We start from the raw sequence: 26951 nt of genomic DNA, 5'->3' as shown, positions 1-26951 counted from the left end.
CTGCTGAGATGTGGAGAAATTACCTTGCACAGCGAAATATATCAGTAATGTGAAAGGATTGTGAAAGCTGTTTTATTTGAGAAAAGTAAAAGTAAATCCACAACGACGGGGAACATAAGGGCGTGGGGACTGATTGATAGAAGCATCAAAGAGCCGGCACACGGACATTCAGCAAAAATGGGAAACAAAGACATTCGGTTTCAGTTTAAATAAAACCGTTGCCGCGTTCACCTGCTCATCATAATGAATGTCATCGAACTCCTCATCAGCCAGTTTTCAAGATTGAGAAAAACATTGAAAATGCTCAAAATCTGTGGTAATGCCGACTGGCGCTTGTAAAGGTCCACCACCAATTCTCCGGCACCCTTGGTTCCAGGGCCTTAATATCCGTTTAGCCAGACCAACAGAGGTCACGTAATAATGCTACTACAATGCACCTCTAACCCACTAAATATGCCACTCCCGTGTCTCTAAAGCGCCATGGAATGCTAGAAACTTAAATAAAACATACATTTAGTGTCAATTAATTTTACAGCAAAACTTGCATTTGTTGCAAGGGCAGCCTGGGCACCGGTTAACGAGTTGCCCTCGGCAGTCTCGATGAGAGTGTGATCGGCACCGCCCGCGGGGTCAAGGTCACAATTTCCTGGCTGGACTACCGGGCCAGACCCCGTTGACCCGAGATTTGCCAAATCTGACACAAATGTGGTTGGACGGGTACGCCCGCCGTCTGATGTGGGCCTCTGAGTAGAATCCTGGATCGGTGCATCTAGCAGAGCTGCCAAGTAGTACGAATTTTCCGTATTTTGTACGGAAATGCGATAAGAATGCGGATGTACGATTTTGCGTTGTTAAATACAGATTTTTTAAAAATAGTCCTGCTGAATTTCATCTTGCTGCTTAAAAAATGCAAGGATATAAAAAGTCATGCTGTACCTCTAAAAATGATAGCAGATTAAATCTATTAGTTCTTTAAATTTCAAGATCTGGATGATTATTTTTGTAAGCTTTGATCTGCCTGTCCCGCTCCAGGTTTAAACAGCGCTGTCAGTTTAACGCATGGGAATTTAAACAGAGTTGTCGGGTTCTAAATATAACGTTACCAGCTGGAACGCTATGGGCTTTAAACATAGCACTATGGGCTTTACGCATAGCGCTATGGCCACAGCGCTATGGGTCACAGACTGTTCAGGGAGGGAGACTGGGAGAAGGAGAGAGGGAGTGAGAGGGAGGGAGGGAATAAGACAGGGAGGGTGAAAAAAAGGAAGCCATGAGGGAGGGAGAGAGGGAGGATGGGAGGGAAAGAGGGAAGGAAGAGAGGGAGAGAGGGGGGAGGAGAGGGGGCAGAGAGAGTGAGGGAGGGAGAGGGAGGCTTCCAAAATGGCTTCTACATTATCATCTGGTGCTAAAAGCAGGAAGCATCCGTTCAAACAGCTGTATACAAAGAGATGGCAGTGACTGTACTGTCAAGTACGGTGTGTAGAAGATGTCAATCTTAGAATAAAGGGGAGGTCATTTAAGACTGAGGTGAGAAAAGACGTTTTCACCCAGAGAGTTGTGAATTTACGGAATTCCCTGCCACAGAGGCCAGTGGAGGCCAAATCACTGGATGGATTTAAGAGAGAGTTAGATAGAGCTCTAGGGGCTAGTGGAGTCAAGGAATTTGGGGAGAAGGCAGGCACGGGTTATTAATAGGGGACGATCAGCCATGATCACAATGAATGGCGGTGTTGGCTCTAAGGGCTGAATGGCCTCCTCCTGCACCTATTATCTATGTTCTATGTTCTACGGTAGCAAAGTTATGCATTCTTGTACTCTTACATGGGTATGACTGCCCATTATATAAAAAAAAAATTTCAGCAAAATGGCACCGCGTAAAAATACTGATTTCCTCAGCAAAATACTGATTTTCAGGTACTAGAATACTGAAATGCTCTGACAAAACTTGGCAGCTCTGATCTAGGCTGCCGGGGAGCTGAGATACCGGCAGCAAAGTCGCCCTAGGATTTCGGCTATGGGAATGGATCCGCCGGCTCTGGATTGGTCAGAGTTCTAGTGCCCCGGTGGCAGGGGGCATATTCCACCCGCTGATCGGCTGCAGAAGTCCCAATGAGGGTGAGATCAGCCGCCTCCCCCGGCCTAGGTGCCACATTTTCGGGGGGACTTTCAAGATTCAAGATTCAATTTATTTGTCATTTGGACCCCTTGAGGTCCGAACGAAATGCCGTTTCTGCAGCCATACATTACAAACAAATAGACCCAAGACACAACATAATTTACATAAACATCCATCACATCGCTGTGATGGAAGGCCAAAAAAACTTATCTCTCCACTGCACTCTCCCCCCCCCCCCCCAATGTCAGAGTCAAAGTCAAAGCCCCCGGCTGGCGATGGCGATTGTCCCGCGGCCATTAAAGCCACGCCGGGTGGTGCGAGGTCGCACACTGGGTCTTGGTGTTAGAGCCCTCGGCGGGCGCTCGCAGAGTCCCGCGGCCATTCCAAGCCGCGCGGGGCGGTGACGTCAGGCCCCGCTCCAAGAGCTCTTCAACCCCGCAACTTGGGCGGGAGAAGTCGCCGTTGCAGGAGCCCTGAAAAGTGGTCTTCCTCCAGGGACCCGCGGGCTCCCGGTGCCGCCGTCCGCCAGACCCGCAGTTGCAGCCTCCAAATCTCCGGAGGTCGGGCCGCAGCACAAGCAGTGCTCCACCACCGCTCCACCCGCTCCGGACTCGGCCAGCTCCGCGACGGTGAGGTGAGTCGTCGGCACCAGAGTCCCCGGTCCCAGGGGGGATTTCAGGTGCGCTCTCATAATTTTGTCCAGATTAGGAGGTGCCGGACCACCAGTTGCTGGAAAATTGGTGTTGGACTTTTTTTCCTTTTACTTTGAAGACCTTCAACACAAACCTGTAATAGTTAAGGTTGATGATAAATGTGAGATGTATTTTAAAATGTTTTTTTCTAGTTCCTTCCAGACCTACTTGGAAAAAATGGCATCTTACTGCAACTGAGTGCACCGACAGAGTCAGATGTGGACCTGCGGAGGGCAGCTGTGTACTGCATGGCTAATCTCTGTCTCAGGTAGACCTCCTGCTCTTTTCGTAGAATTATTAAACCGAAACCAAATCCTTCAGCCCTATTTTTTTTTTCTCTCTCATTGGCCAGTGATTTATTTTCATTGATGGATGGGCAGAAAGAAAATTAGAATTTCAGGGACATCTATATTTAATCATTTTTATTAAACCTTCTTTATTGTTGGCTCGTGGGAGATGCATTCATAGCAGAACGGCGCGGTGGCGCAGTGGTAGAGTTGCTGTCTTACAGCGGCAGAGATGCGGGTTTGACCCTGACTACGGCTGCTGACTGTACGGAGTTTGTATGTTCTCCTCTTGACCGCATGGGTTTTCTCCGGGTGCTCCGGATTTCTCCCGCACTCCAAAGACCTACAGGTTTGCAGGTTAATTGGTTTTGGTAAAAATTGAAAACTATTCCTAGTGTGTAGGATCGAGTTAGTGTACAGGGGTCGATGGTCGGTGTGGACTTGGTGGGCCTTAGAGCTTTTTTCTGCTCCGTAACTCTAAATTGAAAACTAAAGAATGAAATTGTTTATGTCCCTCCCATGCACTGTTTCAACCTGTCAAAATGCAATATTCCATCTGATGATCAGGCTGGACACAATGCATTTTGAAAGTTATCTCAGACATATACCTGAGTTTTGTTTTGTTTACAGATACACCGTGGAAACAGGTTCTTCGGCCCACCAAATCCACCCTGACGATGGACACAAAGTGCTGGAGTAACTCAATGGGTCAGACAGTATCTCCAGAGATGATGCTTGATCCGTTGAGTTACTCATACACTTTATTTCTATCTTTGGTGTAAATCAGCATCAGCTGCTCTTTGTTTCTACATCATGTCCACACTGACCATCCATTGCCATTTTGCACTAGTTCTATGTTATTCCACATACTCATCCATTCTCTACACACTAGGGGGTAATTTACAGAGGGCCAATTAACCTACAAACCTGCTTGTCTTCAGGATGTGGGAGGAAACCACAGCACCACGAGGAAACCCATGTGGTCACAGGACGAATGTACAAACGCCACCCATACAGCAGTCAAAGTCAGGAACAAACCCAGGTCTCTGGTGCTGTGAGGCAGCAGCTCTACCAACTACACCAGTGTGCTGTCCTCGGAAGTCTCTCAGAACAGATGGTTGTGGTTTAACTGTTGAATGGGTGGACAAAGGCAAAGGAGAGAAGAGGCACGGAATGTGAGGCCAGAGGAAGAGATGTTGGCAGTGAAAGGGAAACGGTTGTTTTAGGTTAGTTACCTAAAATGGGAGAATTCAATGTTCATACTATTGGTTTGTAACCTGGACATATCAAACACATTATTTCTGTTTTGTTTCAAGTTATGATTACATTTTGATGTTGCTCCTTGACAACTGCAGGCCTATAGTCCCTGCTGAAATATGTGTTGTCTGATGCAGAATTTGAAAGGTGTTTTCTACTGAGCAGATTTACTGAGCCGGGTGGCATGTTGGCGCAGCGGTAGATCATCGTATCATAACGTTTAGAATAGGTATGAAAATTGTTGGACTGAAAAGGTAAAAAATAGTCAGCTGGAGAAGGGACAGTCTCAACGGGGTAAATTAATAGGACTGGGTAAATTAAAAGTAACGGAACCAAGCTAGCCTTTAAGGAAGAGATGGTTCAAGTGCACTCTAGGTATCTTCCACGAAAATGAAAGATATGCCAATAAAAGCCTGTTGACCTGGGATGACCAGGGTGAATAAAACAAAACAGCTAAAATGGGCATGTGAAAATGTCAGGCTATAGTGGATTGAGTTCCCCCACCATAATCACACACCACTGCCTCTTGAAGAATACCGGCTGCTAGTTGCACTGCAGGAGGCCATCGAAATTCACAAGCAACCGCTTCTATCGACACTTGTGCAATGATACTCCCTTAAACAATGTAACAAACAGCCTTTGGTATTTTTAGCTATAGTAACAAAAATACATTTTCAGCTGTTAAAAAATAATGTTGTATTTGAAAACAACTAGTTTTGCTGAGTGATCGCTTCACCTTTTACTCAGTTATAGCGGGCACATCAGCAATATCCGTCCATCCCAATTGCTTCCTATCTACAGCGCCTCTCTGGGGGGGGAGTTTCCTTTCACAGTGGGGAGTCTGGCCCAGGTCAGCACGACCTGGGCTGCACAAAGGGCAGGAGCTGCGGGGAGGGGGAGGAGGGGGGGATCATGCCAGCAACTCTCTCTCTCTCTCCCCCCTCTCTCCCCCTCTCTCTCCCCCCTCTCTCTCCCCCTCTCTCTCTCTCCCCCTCTCTCCCCCCCTTTCTCCCCTCTACTCTCTCTCCACCTCTCTCTCGGCCTCCGTCTCTCTCCGTCTCTCTCCTCTCTCTCTCTGTCTGTCTCTGTCTGTCTCTGTCTCTCTCTCTCTGTCTCTGTCTCTCTCTGTCTGTCTCTCTGTCTCTCTGTCTCTCTCTCTCTCTCTCTCTCTCTCTCTCTCTCTCTCTCTCTCTCTCTCTGTCTCTCTCTCCCCCTCTCTCTCTCTCTGTCTCTCTCTCTCAATTCAATTCTCTTTTCAAAAAAATTTTATTGGCATGATAAAAAAACATTGTTATATTGCCAAAGTATAAAACATGACATACATATTTAAAATGCATAAGTATAAATACAAGTCTACAGTGCATGGATAGATATGTCCCTGTACATACACGTTCTTGCGCTGTAAGCAGCTCAACACAATAGCAAGTTTAGCAATTCAATGTTAATTTCTTACTGTTAGTTAATATCAATTAGTGTGTGCGTACATATGTGCATGTTTGTCATTCACCATCTCTCAGGTTATGGCATGCTGTTACGTATTGTGCACCAAGATGTGCCGTATTTCCTTCGCCAAGGATTATTCTTAGTTTTGACGTATCATCTAGTTCTTTAAAATCAGGGGTTGCCACACTGAGTTTGTCAAAGTATGCTTTCCTTGTTTTGTCAAATTTTTTGCATTTTAGGAGGAAGTGCACCTCTGTTTCAACCTCATCTGTCAAACAGTGGCTGCATATTCTGTTTTCTCTTGGTTGCCAGAATCTCTTCTGTCTTCCTTTTTCAATTGCCAAATAGTGGTCACTTAACCTGTATTTGGTGAGGGTCTGTCTCTGCTCTATGTCTCTAACAGTTGAGAGGTAGTCTGCCAATTTATAATCGTAACATTCTAATCTGCTTTGGCTTTTAGTTTCTTTATCCCAATGTTCCAAATACGTTTCTTTACATTGTTTGATAATTTGGTTCACTCTAACTGGTGATTGGGGGTCAGTATTGATCTGAGGCCGGTCAGGGTTTAACTGGATAGGGTTTAACTGAATAGGGGTAGTTAGTCTCAGTACCAACTGACAGGGAGCTCTTTTCTGGGTTCCCCTCTTGTGTTTGAAGGGCTTTAAACTGGAGGATATCTGGGGGGCTAGATTTAAGGTGATTCCAAAAATGTAGTGCTCTTTTCTGGATATTTATTATCAGTGGGTATCTGCCTAGTTCCGCCCTACATGCGTTTGTTGGTGTTTTCCTTTGGATACGGAGGATGTTCCAACAAAATTCCGCATGCAGGGCCTCCGTTGTATGTTTTTCCCATTTACTATAACTATGGTGACCCCATACTTCACTACCATAAAGCGCAATAGGCTGGATTATACTGTCAAATATATTAAGCCAGATTTTAATTGGAATTTGGATGTTGTGCGGGGATCTCTCTCTGTCTCTCTCTCTGTCTCTCTCTCTCTCTCTCTCTCTCTCTCTCTCTGCTCTCTCTCTCTCTCTCTCTCTGTCTCTCTCTCTCTCTCTCTCTCTCTCTGTCTCTCTCTCTGTCTCTCTCTCTCTCTCTGTCTCTCTCTCTCTCTGTGTCTCTCTGTGTCTTTGTCTCTCCCAGTCCCGGGGAAGCGAGGGATATGGGAACTGCAGCCAGTTCCGGGGCACGCGGGCGATGTTGTCGACTCCTGGACTCACTTTTTTCAAAGCAGGATAATTGGCTTGGTATAAATATAGATTTCCCTCGTGTGTGTAGGGTAGTCTTAGTGTGCGGGGTTGGTGTGACCCGGTGGGCGGAAGGGCCTGTTTTTGCGTTCTATCTCTAAACTAAACTAAACTTGGATAGAAACCAAAGGCATGGTTGTTAACATGTCTAATGGCACCAAGGTAGATAAGAAAGTAAGTTGTGAAGAAGACATTAAAAAGGTTACACTGAGTTGGCAAAGATGGGCAAGAGGAGTAAAATATAATGTGGGAAAATGTGAAATTTGTGTAGGAAGGAACTGCAGAATTGTTCATTTTGGAAAGAAGACTAACAAAATCATATTATCTAACTGGTGAGCAATTGCATAGGTCTGATATGCAGAGAGTGTTAGCTATCCTAGCGTGCTATTCGCAAGTCGCTGAAGACGAGATGGAAGTAGTTTAGTTTACTTTTGAGCCACAGCGCGGAAACAGGCCCTCCGGCGCACACGGAGTCCGCACCGACCAGCGATCCCCGCACATTAACAATCTCCTACACTGGGGACGATTGTTACATTTATACCCAGCTAATTAACCTACAAACCTGTACATCTTTGGAGTGAGGGAGGAAACTGACGTTCTCGGGGAAAACCCATGCAGGTCACGGGAGAGAATGTAGAAATTCCGTGCAGATTGAACCCGGATCTCTGGCACAGCGCTGTAAGGCAGCAACTCTACCGACGCGCCACCATTGTAAAAGAAAAGCGAAAAGAAGATTCTTGTATATTGCTTGGGGAATTGGATAATGAGCAAGGGGGTTATGCCTCAGTTATATAGGACATTGTAGAGATAATATCAGGGGCACTTTGTATAACTGTCTTTATTTAAGAAAGGGTGTAAATGCCCTGGAAGTAGTGCAGAGAAAGAATAGCAGGTTGCCTGGAATGGGCAGGTTTTCCTATGCGAGTGGTTGGAGAGGTATTGCCAATGGCATTGGTTTATCATTGTGGTTGCATACTGCCCAGTCAAATCATACTATACTAACGAGATGAGAAAAACTTTTTCACCCAGAGAGTTGTGAATTTGTGGATGAATTTGGCCTCCACTGCCTTCTCTTCCACAGAAGGCAGTGTAGGCTAATTCACTGGATGAATTTAAAAGAGAGTTAGATAGAGCTCTAGGGGCTAGCGGAATCAAGGGTTACGGGGAGAAGGCAGGCATGGGTTACTGATTGTGGATGAAGAGCCATAATCACAATGAACGGCGGTGCAGGCTCGAAGGGGCAAATGGCTTCCTCCTGCACCTATTTTTTATGTTTCTAAGGAGAATCAGATGATACGCAAGTATGACAGGCAGTGTAAAGTGTACAACAGGTAATGTAAAAAGAAAAATATGAGAGAAAAATATATCATAGATACATAGACAATAGGTGCAGGAGTAGGCCATTCTGCCCTTTGAGCTAGCACCGTCATTCAATGTGATCATGGCTGATCATCCACAATCAGTACCCCGTTCCTGCCTTCTCCCCATATCCCTTAATTTTGATAGCCCTAAGAGCTCTATCTAACTCTCTTTTGAATGCATCCAATGAATCGGCCTCCACTGCCTTCTGAGCCAGAGAATTCCACAAATTCACAACTCTCTGGGTGAAAAGGTTTTTCCTCATCTCAGTTTTAAATGGCCTACCCCTTATTCTTAAACTGTGGCCCCTGGTTCAGGACTCCCCCAACATCGGGAACATGTTTCCTGCATCTAGCGTGTCCAATCCCTTAACAATTGTATATGTTTCTATAAGATATCCTCTCATCCTTCTAAATTCCAGTGAATATAAGCCCAGTCGCTCCATTCTTTCATCATATAACAGTCCCGCCATCCTGGGAATTAACCTCGTGAACCTACGCTGCACCCCCTCAATAGCAAGAATGTCCTTCCTCAAATTAGGGGACTAAAACTGTACACAATACTCCAGGTGTGGTCTCACCAGGACCCTGTATAACTGCAGAAGGACCACTTTGCTCCTATACTCAACTCCTCTCATTATGAAGGCCAACATACCATTAGCTTTCTTCGCTGCCTGCTGTACCTGCATGCTTACTTTCAGTGACTGATGTACAAAGACACCCAGGGATCATTGTACTACCCCTTTTCATCACCTGACACCATTCAGATAATAACCTGCCTTCCTGTTCTTGCCAGCAAAGTGGATAACCTCACATTTATCCACATTATACTGCATCTGCCTTGCATCTGCTCATTCAAATGACCTACGTGGATGGGATGGATTTGGAGGGATATGTGCCAAATGCGTAGTGTAGTTGGGACATGTTGGCCGGTGTGGGCCTGTTCCACACTGTATCACTCTATGACTGGGTGAAAAAGGTCCTTGACTATAACTGTGTCGATAGTGGGGAGGATGGTCCACTTTGTCAGAGATGCTGAAGATCGTGAGGGGCCTTGATCGGGTGGATGCACCGAGGATGTTCCCGATGATCGGGGAAACTAGAACTAGGGGACATAGTTGCAGAATAAGGGGGGGCTCTTTTAAAACTGAGATGAGGAAGAACTTCTTCACCCAGAGGGTGGTTAATTTATGGAATTCACTGCCCCAGGGAGCAGTGGAAGCAGAAACTTTAAATATATTTAAGACTAAAATAGATGGTTTTTTAGCTGCCAAGGGGATAAGGGGCTACGGGGAGAGGGCAGGGATATGGACCTAGGTATGGTTAGTATAGTAAGACCTGAGTGATCTCCTGGACAAGTGTCGATCGCCTGGATTGGGGTCGGAGAGGAATTTCCCGGATTTTTTTTCCCGAATTGGACCTGGGTTTTTATCCGGTTTTTTGCCTCCCCCAGGAGATCACGAGGTTCTTGGGGTGGAGAGGGGTGATAGCGGTATAAAGGGGAGGGTAGTGTCTTGTGTTCTGTGTCTTGTGTCTACTGTTTGTGGGTAAGTGTGTCTGTTTAGTGTTCAGCCATGAGCGAATGGCGGTGCGGGCTCGACGGACCTGGTGGTCTACTCTCGCACTCTATGTTTCTATGCTGTCTGACCATCTGAGTTACTCCACCATTTTGTGTCGATCTTTGGTCTGTGTGATGGCCTGGGCTACATTCAACTATATTGCCAAAAGAAAGCTGTGATGCATTCCAATAGGATGTTTCTATGGCACATCTGTAGTGGTTTGGAAAGAGTTATTGAAGACATGCTGAACTTCCTTAGCCTTTGAGGAAGTAGAGTCATGGTATGCCTTTTTGGCTGTTGCATCCATGTTGATTTAGGAAAAACTGTTGGTAATTTGTCCTGCACATTTACTGGGCCTCGCTGCACTGATGGTGGAGGGTGATTTCACCCTCTGCATTTTTTGTTGATGGGGAAGGGAGTGTTGTGTTTAAAGGATGGTTGTAGGTGACGTTAAGCTTAGTTTTGCTTATGTGATAGTCCAGAAATCAGATGGACAATAGTGCTGCCTCAGATACTAACCCAACCCATCTCCAAGCCTCTCACCAATACTACAGCCTTAGCTGATTCACTTCAAACTACTATGTCAAAAACGCAATCATAATATAACCATTGTTGAAGAGTTCTCTTACTTTAATGAAAAAGGAATAAACTTTAATTGCACTAGCTTTATTATAGTAATGAAAAAGGCAACACAAGTAGATAGAGTGGTAAAGAAGGGATGGAATATGCTTGCCTGTATTTGGCAGGAAATCAAGTATAATGGGCCCGTCCCACTTAGATTTTTTTAGGCGACTACAGGCTGTTGCCACATGGTCGCCGGGGTGTCGCCTGTATGGTCTCCTCAGTCGCCCAAAGAGTTGTACCTTTTTTCTGGTCGCCACTGGATGTTGAAATGTTCAAAACTTTTCGGTGATGGTCGGCGCCCGTGGGCTTCATGCCAAGGATCGTAGCCTGACGTTGGTGCTGTCGCCGGGTGACGCAGGTTGTTGCCAGGTGTCGTAGGTTGTCACCGGTGCTGACTTTGGTGAATTCCAACCTACGTCAACTGGCGACGGGTATCGGCGACTGAATTGTCTTCAGTTGTCTTCAGTTGTGGCCGACGTAGGTTGTCGTAGGTGTGGTCGTCCTAATGGGTCGCCGGTTGTTGGTAGCTTGCCGTAGCTTGATGTCGACCAGGTGGTAGGTTATTGTAGACATTGTCTTGGACAGTGTCGTAGGGGGGGTCCAGTCACCGGTTTTTCGGTGACCTGCTATGACTACGAAAAAATTGCCTAAGTGGGACAGGCCCATAGGTATCCGAAAGTCATGATATAGGTTTATAGGGCTTTGGTTAGGCTGCATTTGGAGTATTGCATGCAGTTTGGTTGCCCCAATATAGGAAGGTTGTGGAGGCTTTGGAGAGGGTACCACAATGATGCCTGGATTAGGGGGTTTTAGCTACAAGGAGAGTTTGGTTTGACGTTGATTGTTTTCTTTGGGATGCCGGAGGTTGCAAGGTGACCTGATAGAAGTATATAAAATTGTGAGACCCATAGATAGGGTAGACAGTCAGAACCTTTTTTCCAGGATGGAAATAGTAAAGGATAAAACTTTAAAGTGCGAGGGGTAAAGTTTAAAGAAGATGCTTTCCCACAGGGTGGTAGGTGCCTGAAGCACACAGCCAGAGGTGGTGGTGGACGCAGATGTGACAGTAGTATTTAAAAGACGGTAGACAAAAATGCTGGAGTAACTCAACGGGTGCGGCAGCATCTATGAAGCAAAGGAAATAGGCAACATTTTGGGCCGAAACCCTTCTTCTTCTTCTTCTTCTTCGTCTGAAGAAGGTTTCGGCACGAAACGTTGCCTATTTCCTTCGCTCCATAGATGCTGCCTCACCCGCTGAGTTTCTCCAGCAGTTTTGTCTATCTTCGATTTTCCAGCATCTGCAGTTCCTTCTTAAACATTAAGTATTTAAAAGACGTTTGGATAGGCACGCGAATATGCAAGAATATGAATTATGTGCAAGCTGGTCTTGGCATCATGTTTGGCACAGACATTGTGTGCTGAAAGGCCTCTTCCTGTGCTGTACTGTTCTATGTTCTAGGAACAAAACATTCAGAAGATCCACACCCCAGCAATAATCTTTACAATTTTCTTCCATCACTTGTTGATAGTGTACCTGGACAGGCTTACCTGGAGGAACAGTACAAAGTAGTGTCTCTGCAGACGTTTTTGAATGTATTGAGGAACCCAAAGACTCCTGATGTTGATGATGTTACAGTTTGTAAGGTAAACAAGTCGTATGTTTTAAGATTCAATTATGTATTTATGTTTAAGTTGTATTAGTTGGCATTTGTGTAGGACAAAACATAGGAGCAGGAGTAGGCCATCATCCCTTCAAGCGATGCCTTTTATTAAGGTCAAGGCCGGGTTACCTCAGCGGCAATAGATTCCCCACACCCTCTGATTCCCTTACAAGTTCAGAGATCTGTTAATCTCTTTGAATGAACACAAATAAAGAGTTGTTCCTCCAGTTTGCCTATGGCCTCCCTCTGGCATTGGAGGAGGTCCAGGACAGAAATGTCAGTATAGGATGGGAAGAGGAATTAAAATGTTGAGCAACTAGATGACCGAGCGAGTGTTCAGTGACGCGGTTACTGAGTCTACGCTTGGCCTCGCCGATGTACAGCAGGCCACATCAGGAACACTAGATGCAGTAGATGAGGTTAGAGGAGGTGCACATGAACCTCTGCCTCACCTGGAAGGACTGCTGGTGTCCCTGGATGGAGATGAGAGAGGATGTATAGAAGATATAGGTTTCTAGATCCTTAAACACTATGTGCTAAACTCTCCCTGTGGCAAGTTCATAAGAAGACCAAAATTGTAAATGGTACTCCAGGTGCCATCTCACCAAGGCCCTAGACAATTGCAATGAGGTGTGCTTATTTCTGTATTCAAACCCTCCGTAGTAAAGGGTAACATACTATTTACCTTCTTAATTGCTTGTCTAACCTGTATGTGGACAGTCAATGACTTATGACGGGTACACAAAAATGCTGGAGAAACTCAGCGGGTGCAGCAGCATCTATAGGCGAAGTTTCGGGCCAAAACACTTCTTCAGACTGTAGAAGGGTTTCGGCCCGAAACGTCGCCTATTTCCTTTGCTCCATAGATGCTGCTGCACCCGCTGAGTTTCTCCAGCATTTTTGTGTACCTTCGACCTTCCAGCATCTGCAGTTCCTTCTTGAACACAGTGACTTATGACAGATTTGTTATGTGCACCAAATGGATGTCTTCTCTCCATATTACATTCCATCTGCCCACTTCCTCCCCACCCACTTGTCCATATTGCCTTGAAACTACCTTTAGCATGATGATAACACTTAAACAAGGCAGGGTTTCTCACCTGGTTAAATAGAAGGCTTCAAATGAATGTCTTCCCATTATGGCAGGTATTGTTTCTTACATTTTATTATTGTTTCCACCACTAAGATACACTTGAAAGGTTGCCAAGCCCATCACGCACATCACATTTTGATTACTGCGGGTGTCAGGAGTTATGGGGAGTAGGCAGGAGGATAGGGTTAAGAGGGAAAGATAGATCAGCCACGATTGAATGGCAGAGTCGACTTGATGGGCCGAATAGCCTAATTCTACTCCTATCACTTATAACCAGACTAGACTTCCCACCTGTGACCCTAAACACACTTCACGCTGCCACAGCCAAGCAGCCACTAATCAAAGACTTGTCCCAACCTGGTCATTCCTTCCTCACCCTGCTCCTATCCAGCTGAAGTTGCAGAAGTTAGAAAGTGCGCACCACCAAATAATGATTCTTAATCCGTGCAATGTGTATTGCTAGCTGTGAGTTATATTCAGCACCTATCAGTCGCAAGTCCTAAATTACAGAAAATTAAGCTTGTTGCTCTGATTTTCTTTTTAAAAATGTATGTAAAAGTAATGGGATGGCACGCTGGCACAGTTGGCTTAATTCTGCTCCTAGTACTTATGAATGCGTAGCATTTTTGTTAATTCTGCTGTCATTACCACCATTTTATAGAAAGCTACGTGACTTCCATTCATGTTTAAGAAGGAACTGCAGATGCTAGAAAATCGAAGGTAGACAAAAACGCTGGAGAAACTCAGCGGGTGAGGCAGCATCTAAGGAGCGAAGGAAATAGGCAACGTTTCGGGCTGAAACCCTTCTTCAGACTCCGAAGGAAATAGGCAACGTTTCGGGCCGAAACCCTTGGTTTCGGCCTGAAACGTTGCCTATTTCCTTCGCTCCATAGATCCTGCCGCACCCGCTGAGTTTCTCCAGCATTTCTGTCTGACTTCCATTCATTGTCTTTTTGGTGATTTGCTGAGATGTGAGAAATCCTGGGTCATGGCAATGTTGCAGCACCTTAGATTTACAATATCAACAGCCAGGCGTCTTCTGAGTTGACTCCGTTGCTCTGATTTCACCTCTACTCAGCAAACAGTTCACAATGTTTCTGTTCTCATAGATTGAGGGAAGTACCCAAGATGCGATGAAAAGCTTTCTCTGTATTAATAATCTTCCAAAGTGTATCATCTGTCTGTCGATATGCACAAGGACTTTAACTGGAATTTGATATGAAATATTTTTACAGCAATATGGGTTGACTGTAATAGTAACTCATTTCGAGCAGTGAGACTGACCTGTGTTAAAATGGTGACGAGTTAAGTTATGCCTTAATTAATGGGTCATTCTACAATTAAATATAAGACCGTCTGAGATGAATGCAGTGGTGCTCGTGACATCTTTTGTCCAATTTCCAAACTTTCAGGATACCTGTGGCACAGTGGGGCAGCTGGTAGAGCTGCTGCCTCAGCGCCAGAGACCCAGGTTCAATCCTGACCTCGGGTGCTGTGTGTGTGGAGTTTGCACGTTCTCCCTGTGACTGTGTGGGTTTCCTCCGGATGCTCTGGTTTCCAAAGACGTATAGGTTTGTAGGGTAAATGGCCGCTGTAAATATTACCCCCCAGTGTGTAGGTAGTGGATGAGAAAGTGGAATTACATTGATTCAGTGTGTGAAGGGGTGATCGATGGTTGGTGAGGACTCATAACATCATGTGATAGGAGCAGAATTAAGCCATTTGGCCAATCAAGTCTGCTCCGCCATTCAATCATGACTAATCAATCTCTCCCTCCTAACCCCATTCTCCTGCCTTCTCCCCATAACTTCTGACACCTGTACCAATCAAAAATCTATCTATCTCTGCCTTAAATATATCCACTGACGGCCTTCACAGATTCACCACCCTCTGACTAAAGAAATTCCTCCACATCACCTTCCTAAAAGAACATCATTTAATTCTGAGGCTATTACCTCTAGTCCTAGACTCTCCTACTAGTGGAAACATCCTCTCCTCATCCATTCTATCGAAGCCTTTCACTATTCTGTATGTTTCAATGTCCCCGCTCATTCTTCTAAACTCCACCGAGTACAGGCCCAGTGCCATCAAACGCTCATCATATGTTAACCTACTCATTCCTGGTATCATTCTTGTAAATCTCCTCTGGACCTTCTCCAGAGCCAGCACATCCTTCCTCAGATATGCTGCCTAAAATTGCTCACAATATTCCAAATGCGGCCTGACCAGCGCCTTGTAGCTCCTCAGCTCTACACTCGGTAGGCTGAAGGACCTATTTCCATGCTGCATCTTTCAATCAATTCATCTTTCAAAACCTGTGAAGAATAGATTAGTTGTGCTGCAACAGAGGTGTAACCAGCTACAGTTTGTAAACGTTTGGGAACAGCTCCATCTAAGACCGCAAGATCAACTCAACTCAACCCTAGATCACTCAAACCAACCTCCCTTCCATTGACTCCATCTACACTTCATGCTGCCTCGGCAAGGCCACTAGCATAATCAAAGACCAGTCTCACCCCGGTCACTCCCTCTTCTCAAAGACCAGTCTCACCCCGGTCACTCCCTCTTCTCTCCCCCATCAGGTAAGAGGTGCAGAAGTGTGAAGACGTATACCTCCAGATTTGGGGACGGTTTATTTCCGGCTGTTATCAGACAACTGAGCCATCCTAACACCAACTGGAGAATGGTCCTAACCTCCCACCTACCTTATTGGATCATCTTTAATCTTGGATCATCTTTAATCTGACTTTTCTGGACTTTATCTTGCACTAACGTTATTCGCTTTATCCCGACCCGCAATGTCACCTGTCCCTTTTCTCCAGAGATGCTGCCTGACCTGCTGAGTTGCTCCAGCACTTCATGTCTCTCTTCAGTGTAAACTAGCTTCTGCAGTTCCTTCCTACACATTCCCTTTATCCTGCATCTGTACACTGGCTTGATTGTAATCATGTATAGTCTTTCTGCTGTGTAGGAAGGAACTGCAGATGCTGGTTTAAACCAAAGATAGACACAACATGCTGGAGTAACTCAGCGGGACAGGCAGCATATCTGGAGAGAAGGAATGGGTGGCGTTTCGGGTGGAGACCCTTTGTCCTTCTGCTGACTGGATAGCACGCAACAAAAAAGCTTTTCACTATACCTCGGTCCATGTGACGATAAATTAAACTAATTAAATCATTCTGGTGGAAAAAGGCTCAGTTAGTGAATGTGTTTGCCTTTGTCGGGCACATGCACAAAGTTACAAGAAAATTAACAGAAACAAACTTGTAAGTGTCTGGGACTAATTGAAATGTATCCCCTGGTGTGTAGGGAGTGGATGAGAATGTGGGACAACATAGAACTACTGTGAATTGTATCCAGTCAGTTTTTCCTGGGCGTTCACGGTGGCGCAGCGGTAGAGTTGCTGCCTTACAGCAGGGTCGACAGATGGCGCGATGGGCTAAGTGTTCAGCTGGCGACCGGAAGGTAGCCGGTTCGAATCCCACTTGGAGTGCATACTGTCGTTGTGTCCTTGGGCAAGACACTTCACCCACCTTTGCCTGCATGTGAATGTGTGTGAATGTGTGTGAATGATTGGTGGTGGTCGGAGGGGCCGTAGGCGCAGATTAGTAGCCACGCTTCCGTCAGTTTGCCGCAGGGCAGCTGTGGCTACAGAAGTAGCTCACCACTACCGAGTGTGACTGAGGAGTGAATGAATAATGCGATGTAAAGCGCCTTGAGTATCTAGAAAGGCGCTATATAAATCCCATCCATTATTACAGCGAATGCAGCGTTGGAGACCCAGTTTCAATCCCGACTTCCGGTGCTGTCTACGGAGTTTGTACATTCTGCCCGTGACCTGCGTGGGTTTTCTAGGAGATCTTCGGCTTTCTCCCACAGTCCAAGACGTACAGGTTACTTGGCTTGGTAAATGTAAAAATTGTCCCTAGTTGGTGTATTGTGTGGGGGGTCGCTGGTCGGTGGGGACCTGGTGAGCCGACAGGCCTGTTTCAATGCTGTATCTCTAAAACTAAAAACTAAAAACTAAAGAAGGGAAAGTTCGGCAGAATTAATGAATGACTTTTACTAATCTCCATGACCTGACTTTCCAGTGGACAAGAAAGGAACGGAAAGAGATAAAAACAGTCTTGAGTTTTAACATCTAATAAAAATATTAAAAAAAAAAAAAAATAACATAGTTTTACCTTTTAATGAAGATTTGGAGTAATCAAAAATAGTCTTTTTTTTTTCTTGTCCGAAGTCCACTGACCCTTGACAGTCCCAGGACATGATGGCTGAGGGAATAATTCTTGTTCTTTAGTTCAGTTTAGAGATACAGCATGGAATCAGGCCTTCGGTCCACCAAGTCCATCGGTCACCCGTTCACACTAGTTCTATGTTATCCCACTTTCTCATCCACTCCCTAAACACCAGGGACAATTTACAGAGGCCAATTAATCTACTAACCCATATGTCTTTGGGATGTTGGAGGAAACCAGAGCACCCAGAGGAAATGCAGGCAGTCACAGGGAGAATGTGCAAACTCCACAAGGACAACACTCGAGGTCAGGATCAAACCCGGGTGTCTGGCGCTGTGAGGCAGCAGCTCTACCCGCAGCGCTACTGTGCTGCCCTTCTTCACATACACCCCCACTCCATTCTAGCACCCTCCCTTCTTTGTGGGGTGCCTGGTATCTGTCACAAGAGCAGGACAGAGACTTGGCTTGAAGCAACGTTGGCCTTAAACCTGCATTCGCCATCGCCCTGGAACCATGGCCACCTTTCACTCAAGCACTCTCTCTATTTCTCACATCTTCGTGCCTTCAAGCAGATTCTGAATCCATATAGTCTTTGCTGGACAATTGATTTGGTTGCAATTTTTGTTTCAGTTGTTGCAGAATGCGCTGAAAGGAATCCATTCCATCCTGAATGCAGGAAGAATTAATTTGACCCAAGCTGACCAACTGGGGACTCTCCTGGCAGCCCTAAAGGTAAATAACTGTAAGTTCATAATAAATTGTTTTCTTGGTCTGATTTCATGCCAACTGACTTATCAACAGTGAAAGTGAATCTTTGGGAAAGACAAATAATGGCCAGTGTTTGCCTACTCAGTTCTACACATGTGGAGGTGTCCCCCTCCCATTGGTACGGAACATTTGCATTTTTCAGCTTGAAATTGTGCAATATGGTGCATACTGTAGCGAGTCTTTTAACTTACACTTGAATGCAATATATATGCTTTAAATTGGATTGGAGCAATTTTGAAAGGGGGGAGGCTGTGCGATCACTGATCACTGGCCTTTGGGGTACCTGAGGGAGTGGAGCAACCGAGTGGGGATAGGGTGTGGAAGAAGGGTAGGAACTATTTGAAATTTGATGTATTAAAATCATGTTTTAGTGCACTGTAGAAGTATGATTTCAATGTTTTTTGTATGAAGTATTTTTAAGAGGTAACTTTTTAAGGGGTAACTTTATCCACACAAAGGGTGATGGGTGTATGGAACAAGCTGCCAGAGGAGGTAGTTGAGGCAGGGACCATCCCAACATTTAAGAAAACGTTAGACTGATACATGGATAGGACAGGTTTGGAGGTATGGACCAAAAGCAGGTGGCGTAGCTGGGACATGTTGGCGGGTGTGGGCAAGTTGCACCGAAGGGCCTGTTTTCACACTGTATCACTCTATGACTACATTATACCTCCACCATGCATGAATGCTTCAAAATCAAGTGATCGAGTTTTATTGCCACATACTCAAGCATAGAAACTTAGAAAACAGGTGCAGGAATAGGCCATCGGCCCTTCGAGCCAGCACTGCCATTCAGTATGATCATGGCTATTCATCTAAAATCAGTACCTCTTTCCTGTTTTTTCCCCATATCCCTTGATGTTGTTAGCCCCAAAAACTAAATGTAACTCTCTCTTGAAAACATCCAGTGAATTGGCCTGCACTGCATTCTGTGGCAGAGAATTCCACAGATTCACAACTCTCTACGTGAAGAAAGTTTGTCCTCATCTCAGTCCTAACCCCCCCCCCCCCCCCCCCCCCCCCCCCCCTTTATTCTTAAACTGTGACCTATGGTTCTGAACGCCCCCAACATCGGGAACATTTTCCCTGCAGTTACAGTAAGTGAAAATTTAGCAGGCAAGCAGGATGCTTTCTCCAACCACCCCCATTTGAAGTCCACTACCTTCCACCGTATCTACCCAGTGCTTGGTACTTACTTCCAGCAGCCACTGGTTGTCCTCCAGGATGCACCGAGTCACAGCCTGATCCATGCCGGTCACCTGGGCGAATTCGGCACAGAGACTCTCTCTCTCCTCCCTCTCTTCCGCTCTCTCTCCCTCTCCGCCTCCGATGCCCCCGACGGCCCGGGATTTGCACTGTCCAGAGTGCCCCATGGCCAGAGCTTCAGCGAGCAACACGCCAGCCCCGCAAACACATCGCCAGTCCCGGCTCCCAGCATCTGTTCCCACCGCTGGTTCTGCTCCCATCCCTCCCTCAGCCCCGGCTCTCCAACACCATGCAGTTTATCCGAGTTTTACAATTTTCGTTGATCACAGAATTTCTCACTTCAGAGCGTGAGATATTTCTGATCAGCGTGAGGGCGTGAGAGTTTGCTTGAGGGCGTGATTCTCACGCTCAAAGCGTGAGAGTTGGCAGCCCTGCATAACATCCCAACTTCTATGTGTCTGGAGGAACTGCAGATACTGGTTTAAATCGAAGATAGACACAAAATGCTGGAGTAACTCAGCGAGACAGGCAGCATCTCTGAAGAGGAATAGGTGACATTTTGGGTCGAGTCTGAAGAAGGGTCTCGATTCGAAAAGTCACCCGTTCCTTCTCTCCAGAGATGCTGCCTGTCCCGCTGAGTTACTCCAGCATTTTGTGTCTATCTTCGATCTCAACTTCTATACTCAATGTGCTGACTGATGAAGGCCAATGTGCTGAACACTATCTTGACCACCCTATCTACCTGTGACGCCACTTTCAGGGATCTACGTACCTGCCCTCCAAGATCCCTCTACCCGACAGCATCCCTCAGAGCCCTGCCATCCACAATGAAAATGATGATTCATATGCCCTTGGTTTCACTGATGAATGAACATATTGTGTTACCTGGGGTATGATGGATTCCTGAAGGCTGGTCACTTGCACAGTGGCGCAGCAGTAGAGTTGCTGCCTTACAACGCCAGAGACCCGGGTTCGATCCCGACTACGGATGCTGTCTATACGGAATTTGTACATTCCCCCTGTGACCGTGTGTGTTTTCTCCGAGATCTTCAGTTACCTCCCACACTCCAAAATGTACAGGTTTGTAGGCTAATTGACTTGGTATCTGTAAATTGTCCCTAGTGTGTAGGATAATGTTGATGTACGGGGATCGCTGATTGGCACCGGCTCGGTGGGCTGAAGGGCCTGTGTCCACGCTGTATCTCTAAACTAAACTAAAGCTTCTGAAATATTGTTCCAGGACTTTGATTGGTCCTGGAAATTGTAATTGTTGGCAGTTTGTTTAACATTCAACCTTTTATTTTATGTTAAGAAGATAATGTTTAGCTTGATGTGCAATCCACATTTACTGTACCTCCTCAACTAAGTGTATTATTTTTTCTTTGTTCATTTCTTTTCAGACATACATGTTTTATGGTTTCCCTGGCGTGAACATTGAAGTTCCTGTAGTTCTGTATCCAGCTCCTCTGCCCCAGTATGAAGGTAGTTCCTCCATTAAAGATCAGACGGGAAGTGCAACAAACACATCGAAACAAGTTGGGGTAATTACTTAGTTTCAAAATAATATAAAACCTGTAGTTGGATGTATCAAAATTAATCATAGTGTCAGACAGCGTGGAAACAGGCCCTTCAGCCCAACTTTCCCACACCAACCAACATATCCCATCTACACTAGTCCTACTTGCCTGCGTTTGGCCCATATCCCTCTAAACCTGTCCATGTGCCTGCTTAATGTTTCTTAAACATTGCGATAGTCCCTGCCTCAACTACCTCCCCTGGCAGCTCATGCTGCCTGTCCCGCTGAGTTACTGCAACACTTTGTATTCTATTGCCTTCCATTTTCAGTGGTTCAATGGTTCTTTATTGTCACATATGCACTGCGCAGTGAAATTATTTTTGCATGGCTCACACATGCATGAGTTGCCATATTATGGCACCATTTATAAAAAGATAAGGTCCACATGCTGGATGTACTGGAGCACTGCTGTTCCAGATAAGCCCAGGTAAGCCTCAACCCCTCGACCGGCTCATCCCACAAACCGATGTCCCTCGCCTCCTGAAGTCATCCACTTGGGCGCACATAACAGAATTTGTATTCCTGGGCTTCTATGGAGAAAAGTTCTACCTCTCGGTTATAATCCTACGATCCAGAGTAGTAATCTATAGTAATAGTCATTAAAATGCTAAAAATATAGTTTGTCATAAATCTTATTTCTTATAGCTTAAGTAGTCTTTGGTGCCACAGAGTTGAGTGTTTTAAAGCAGTAATTTGCCAACCAGGTAATATATAATCTCCAGGAGAAGTTGTAAAATTCGATATCGGTTTGGCCTCCCATTACAAAGCCCGTTGGTTTGCTTTTCCACTTTCTTCAATGGAATAGTAAAATTGATTAAAATGTGGACTGAATGTTAGTTCCCCTCTCTAGCACTGCACACAATGAAACGTCCAGCTAAATATTCAGATGCTGCCATAAATTGAAACATACCAAATGAAATGAAGTTTAAATAATTATTCATTCCAATGCTGGTAGTAAGATTTGTGGTGTGAATGCGACTGTTGTGCTTGTCTATAGGATAAAACATTACAGCCTCAGTACTGTTTAAGAAAGAACTGCAGATGTTGGAAAAATGGAAGGTAGACAAAAAAGCTGGAGAAACTCAGCGGGTGAGGCAGCGTCTATGGAGGGAAGGAATAGGCAACGTTTTGGATCGAAACCCTTCTTCAGTCTGAAGACTGAAGACAGTTCAGTCTGAAAAAGGGTCTCAGCCCGAAACGTCGCCTATTCCTTCGCTCCATGGATGCTGCCTCACCCTCTGAGTTTCTCCATCTTTTTTGTCTAGCCTCAGTTCTGCAATGTGTAAAGTGGCAGCAAAGTGGCGCAGCGGTAAGTAAAGTTGCTGCCTTCCAACGCCAGAGACACGGGTACGATCCTGACCACAGATGCTCTCTGTACGGAGTTTGTACATTCTCCCTGTCACCGTGTGGGTTTTCTCTGGGTGCTCTGCTTTCCTCCCACGTTCCAAAGATGTCAAATTGTAAATTGTCCCTAGTGTGTAGGATAGTGCTGGTGTACAGGGTGATTGCTGGTCGGCCTAAGGGCCTGTTTCTGCACTCTACCTCTATAACTAAAACAAATGTACACTGAGACATTTTTGAGAAACACAATTAGACATTTATTTACTTGACTGATCAATGAGCAATTTCTTTGAGCCAGCGTATATATGATGCAAAATTTGTGCAGAAGAGCACTTCACAAATTAACTTCCAGTTGGTAGTCTCACAGTAGAGCCACAGTCCTATTGTCTGGTCCGCTTTTAATTGACTGGAAAGAAGCTTCCTCTAAATCACTGTTAATATTTCTAAAATGGGCAGGTTCAGGACACATCCCAGGAAATACCTCCCTCTCTGCACTGAAGTTACGAATCTGGTCATGATAGGTGGTTGGATTCCGTTCTGAAACAGCGGGATGCTGTTTGTATATACTGCAGCAGAGTTTCTATTCCTTAAGACTGTGATCAAATAGACCAAGGAGTCTTCTCTATCCTCGAGTTTAGATTTATTATCGTCACGTGTACCGAGGTACAGTGAAAAGTTTTGTTTTGCACATTATCCAATCAGATCAAATAATAGGTAGACTCTGATTATTAATAACCACTTTCTGCTATTTGCACTTTATCAGTTTATTTATTCATGTGTGTATATATTTATATCATGGTATATGGACACATTTATCTGTTTTGCAGTAAATGCCTACTATTTTCTGTGTGCTTAAGCAAAGCAAGAATTTCATTGTCCTATACAGGGACACATGACAATAAACTCACTTGAACTTGAAATTGAACTTGAAAGTGCTGGAGAAACTCAGCAGGTGAAGCAGCATCTATGGAGCGAAGGAAATAGGCAACGTTTTCCAGCACTTTTGTCTACCTTCGATTTTCCAGCATCTGCAGTTCCTTCTTAAACAGATCAAATAATACGTTACATAAATATAGGCCCGCCATCGATTTTCTGGCAAGTGGTAGTTCAAAGGATCAACCTCCTTTAATCCGGACAGAATTACGAGAACGCACATGAAATCCCCCCTCGCTGATTGGCGGGTCCAATTTGCCCCCGGGGCTGGCAGACTTTATGTGCCGGTATCTCAGCTCCGTTCCAGTACCGTTGGTCTCCTCACCACCTCTGCTGTTTCGGTGAAACGGATAATCCGGAAAGGCCGTGGAACCAAGGATGCCGGAAAATCACTGGTGGGCCTGCACAATCACGTCCAACACAAGTACAATAGGTAGAGTAGAGGGGAAGATACAGAGTGCAGAATATTGTTCTCAGCATTGTAGTGCACCAGTTCCAGAGACAAAGTCCAATGTCCGCAATGGGGTAGAGGTGAATCGGACTGTATGCTGGCTTGTGGAAGGGCCGTTCAGAAACCTGATACCAGAGGGGAAGAGGCTGATGGTGTGCGCTTTCAAGCTTCTCTATCTTCTGCCAGATAAGAGCAAGGAGACGGAATGACCAGGGTGGGACAAGCCTTTGATTATGATGGCTGCCTTCCTGAGATATCGTGAAGTGGAGATGGAGTCATTGTGGGGAGAAGCACAGATGAGCAACAAAGGGGTTTAAGTATCAGCACGCTCTAGTTTTCTTATTTTATTCCAGTCGGCGATGATCCTTAGTTTTCATGCAGAATATAACTGTGGTTCATTTACTTACCCCATCCATCAATTTTTCATTAGATAAATAGGTGGAAGACTTAAACTGTCATCTTTGATTTTCATCTTGGGTGATTTAAGTTCCTGATTAGTGAGGTGTGACCACACCAGCAGCCATTGTGTCTGGTATTTAAGTCGCCTGTTGGTAGATTAATGGAGAATTGATTAAATTAGATCATCTTTATAGACACATGCACACATTAACAGATGAACTTGTGTGCAAGACATTGGTGTTGAGGTCCAGAATAGTGATGGAATTCGATCAATGGTTCAGTGGCTAGGTGAGCTAGCAAGTGCTCATTTGATCAATAGCTGTCAAGAAGATGCAAGATTGCTGTTAAATCAACTGAGTTGCCCACAAAGCCATTAGAAATTGCCTTTGGAAAGGCTGTGCTGAGAATGAGTGGAATCAACTAGGATATTCTTTCAGAGAGCAGTATCTAGCTGGAATCTCACAGCTCTAACATGTCTGATATTCACCGTCAGAGCTATTATACGCTGTCAGTGCTGCACATTGGCACAGTGGTAGAGTTGCTGCCTTGCAGCGCCAGAGAACCGGGTTCAATCCTGACTACGGGTGCTGTCTACACGGAGTTTGTACGCTCTTCCTGTGACCACTTGGGCTTCCTCCAGGTGCTTCGGTTTCCTCCCACACTCCAAAGACGTGCAGGCTTGTAGGCTTCAGTAAAATTGTAAATTGTCCCTAGGGTACGGGTTGATCGCTGGGTAGGTGTAGACTCAGTGGGCCGAAGGGTCAGTTTCTATGTTGTATCTTCAAAGTCTAAAGTCTGGAGTCAGAAGAAAGAATTACCTTTTGGAGGAGTGTTTTACAAATCCATTTCCCATCGTTTAGATTGGAGGGGGTGAGTGTTAGAACAAGAAGCACCCCTGAGTTTTCCATTCCATCTGAAGATGAGAAATCTGATGAGGAAATGTTTTTAATTTAGAGATACAGAGCAGTAACAGGCCCTTCGGCCCACCGGGTCCATGCCGACCAATGATCCCTGCACATTATCACTATCCTACACACTCTGGGGACAATTTTTAAAGTTTACCAAGCCAATTAACCTACAAACCAGTATGTCTTTGGAGTGTAGGAGGAAACCGAAGATCTCGGAGTAAACCCACGCAGTCACGGGGAGAACGTCCAAACTCCGTCTGAGGACGATGGGACGATCAGAATGATTCAATGACACTTCATTGCCACATGTACCTAGGTACAGTGAAATTCTTTGTTTTGGATGTAATCCAGTAAAATCACACAGCAGACCTCACCGAGGCAGCACATAAAGAGGTGCCATGTTTCTGGCATCGACAAGGTTAATCGAACAATCAGTCTGAAGAAGGGTCTCGACCCGAAACGTCATCCATTCCTTCTCTCCAGAGATGCTGCCTCACCCGCTGGGTTACTCCAGCAATTTGTGTCTACCTGCAATCTTATCTTCTTCTCGCAGTTGTGAGCAAGGCCAGCCGCTGCAGATGCCCTCAAGGCTCCCCCCCCCCCCCCCCCTTAAAAGTAAAAGGTGTTGTTTAAAAATGAAAATACACTCCTATGTTTTTTTTGTTCTCAACAAGCATAAAAAAAAGAAATCTCGATCTAAAAATAAGAAGGAACAACCAGAAGATGAAAAGGAAGTCCACAGTAACAAAGCCCAGCCAGAACCGCTCCAACAACCAGAGAATGGGACACCGAGAGGAGAAAACAATACGTTAAGCCTCACCGATAACATCGTGCCATCCTTGGATGGAAAAGAGACTTCAAATTCCTTCTACCCTGCCTGGAAAAAAATAAATAGTTCTGACTCTGAGTATTCCGATACCGAGGGTGGAATCCAGAGCAAACTGCGGTAAGTGTTTAGCAATTTGAAATGTTAGTGCATTAAGTTTCCTGTGTTATTTGAAGAATAGAAAACCAGGGATGTAATGCTGAGGCTTTATAAGGTGCTGGTCAGGCCGCATTTGGCGTATTGTGAGCAATTTTGGGCCCCGTATCTGAGGAATGATGTGCTGCCGCTGGAGAGGGTCCAGAGAAGGTTTACGAGAATTATCTCCGGAACGAGTGGGTTAGCATATGGATGAGCATTTCACAGCACTGGGTCTGTACTGGCTGGAGTTTAGAAGTGTGACTGTGGGGCCTCATTGAAATGTACCGAATAATGAAAGACTTGGATAGAGTGGATGTGGAGCGAATGTTTCCACTAATGGGAGAGCCAAGGATTGGAGGTCATAGCCTCATAATTAAAGGACGTTCCTTTGGGAAGGAGAAGAGGAGGAATTTCTCTAGTCGGATGGAGGTGAATCTGTGGAATTCGTTGTCAGGAGGCCAAGTCAATGGATATTTTTAATGCAGAGATAGGCAGATTCTTGATTAGTACAGGTGTCAAGGGTTATGGGGAGAAGGCAGGAGAATGGGGTTAGGAGGGAGAGTTTGATCAGCCATTGATAGAATGGTGGAGTAGACTTGATGGGCTGAATGGCCTAATTCTTCTCCTATCAGTTATGAATATATGACATAGGAGCAGGATTAGAACATCTAGCCCTTCAGGTATGCTGTGTCATCCATCAAAATTGCGGCTGATCTTTCTGCCGTAGTGCCGTTCTCCAGCACAATCTCCATGTTCCTCATTTCCCAAACTGCCCAGAGATCAATAACTTGATGCTGTGAATAAACACAATTGAACTGGATTTAGA

The 26951-nt window shown here is 45.3% G+C and overlaps 1 protein-coding gene across 2 annotated transcripts in view; it reads left to right on the top strand.

The window, feature by feature from the left end:
• Nucleotides 1-26951, top strand: part of heatr6 (HEAT repeat containing 6) — a 132038-nt gene that overhangs the window by 47863 nt on the left and 57224 nt on the right. For both annotated transcript variants that reach the window (XM_055657517.1, XM_055657518.1), the window contains exons 4-8: nucleotides 2961-3076; nucleotides 12117-12231; nucleotides 18210-18311; nucleotides 20954-21094; nucleotides 25836-26107. In XM_055657517.1, the coding sequence (XP_055513492.1) occupies nucleotides 2961-3076; nucleotides 12117-12231; nucleotides 18210-18311; nucleotides 20954-21094; nucleotides 25836-26107 (746 nt within the window). The remainder of the gene's footprint in view (nucleotides 1-2960; nucleotides 3077-12116; nucleotides 12232-18209; nucleotides 18312-20953; nucleotides 21095-25835; nucleotides 26108-26951) is intronic.

This window comes from Leucoraja erinacea, chromosome 28 (genome assembly GCF_028641065.1).
Source record: "Leucoraja erinacea ecotype New England chromosome 28, Leri_hhj_1, whole genome shotgun sequence".
NCBI classification, from domain to species: domain Eukaryota; kingdom Metazoa; phylum Chordata; class Chondrichthyes; order Rajiformes; family Rajidae; genus Leucoraja; species Leucoraja erinaceus.
The sequence above is the reverse complement of the archived record's forward strand: the minus strand, read 5'-3'. Positions and strand labels throughout refer to the sequence as shown.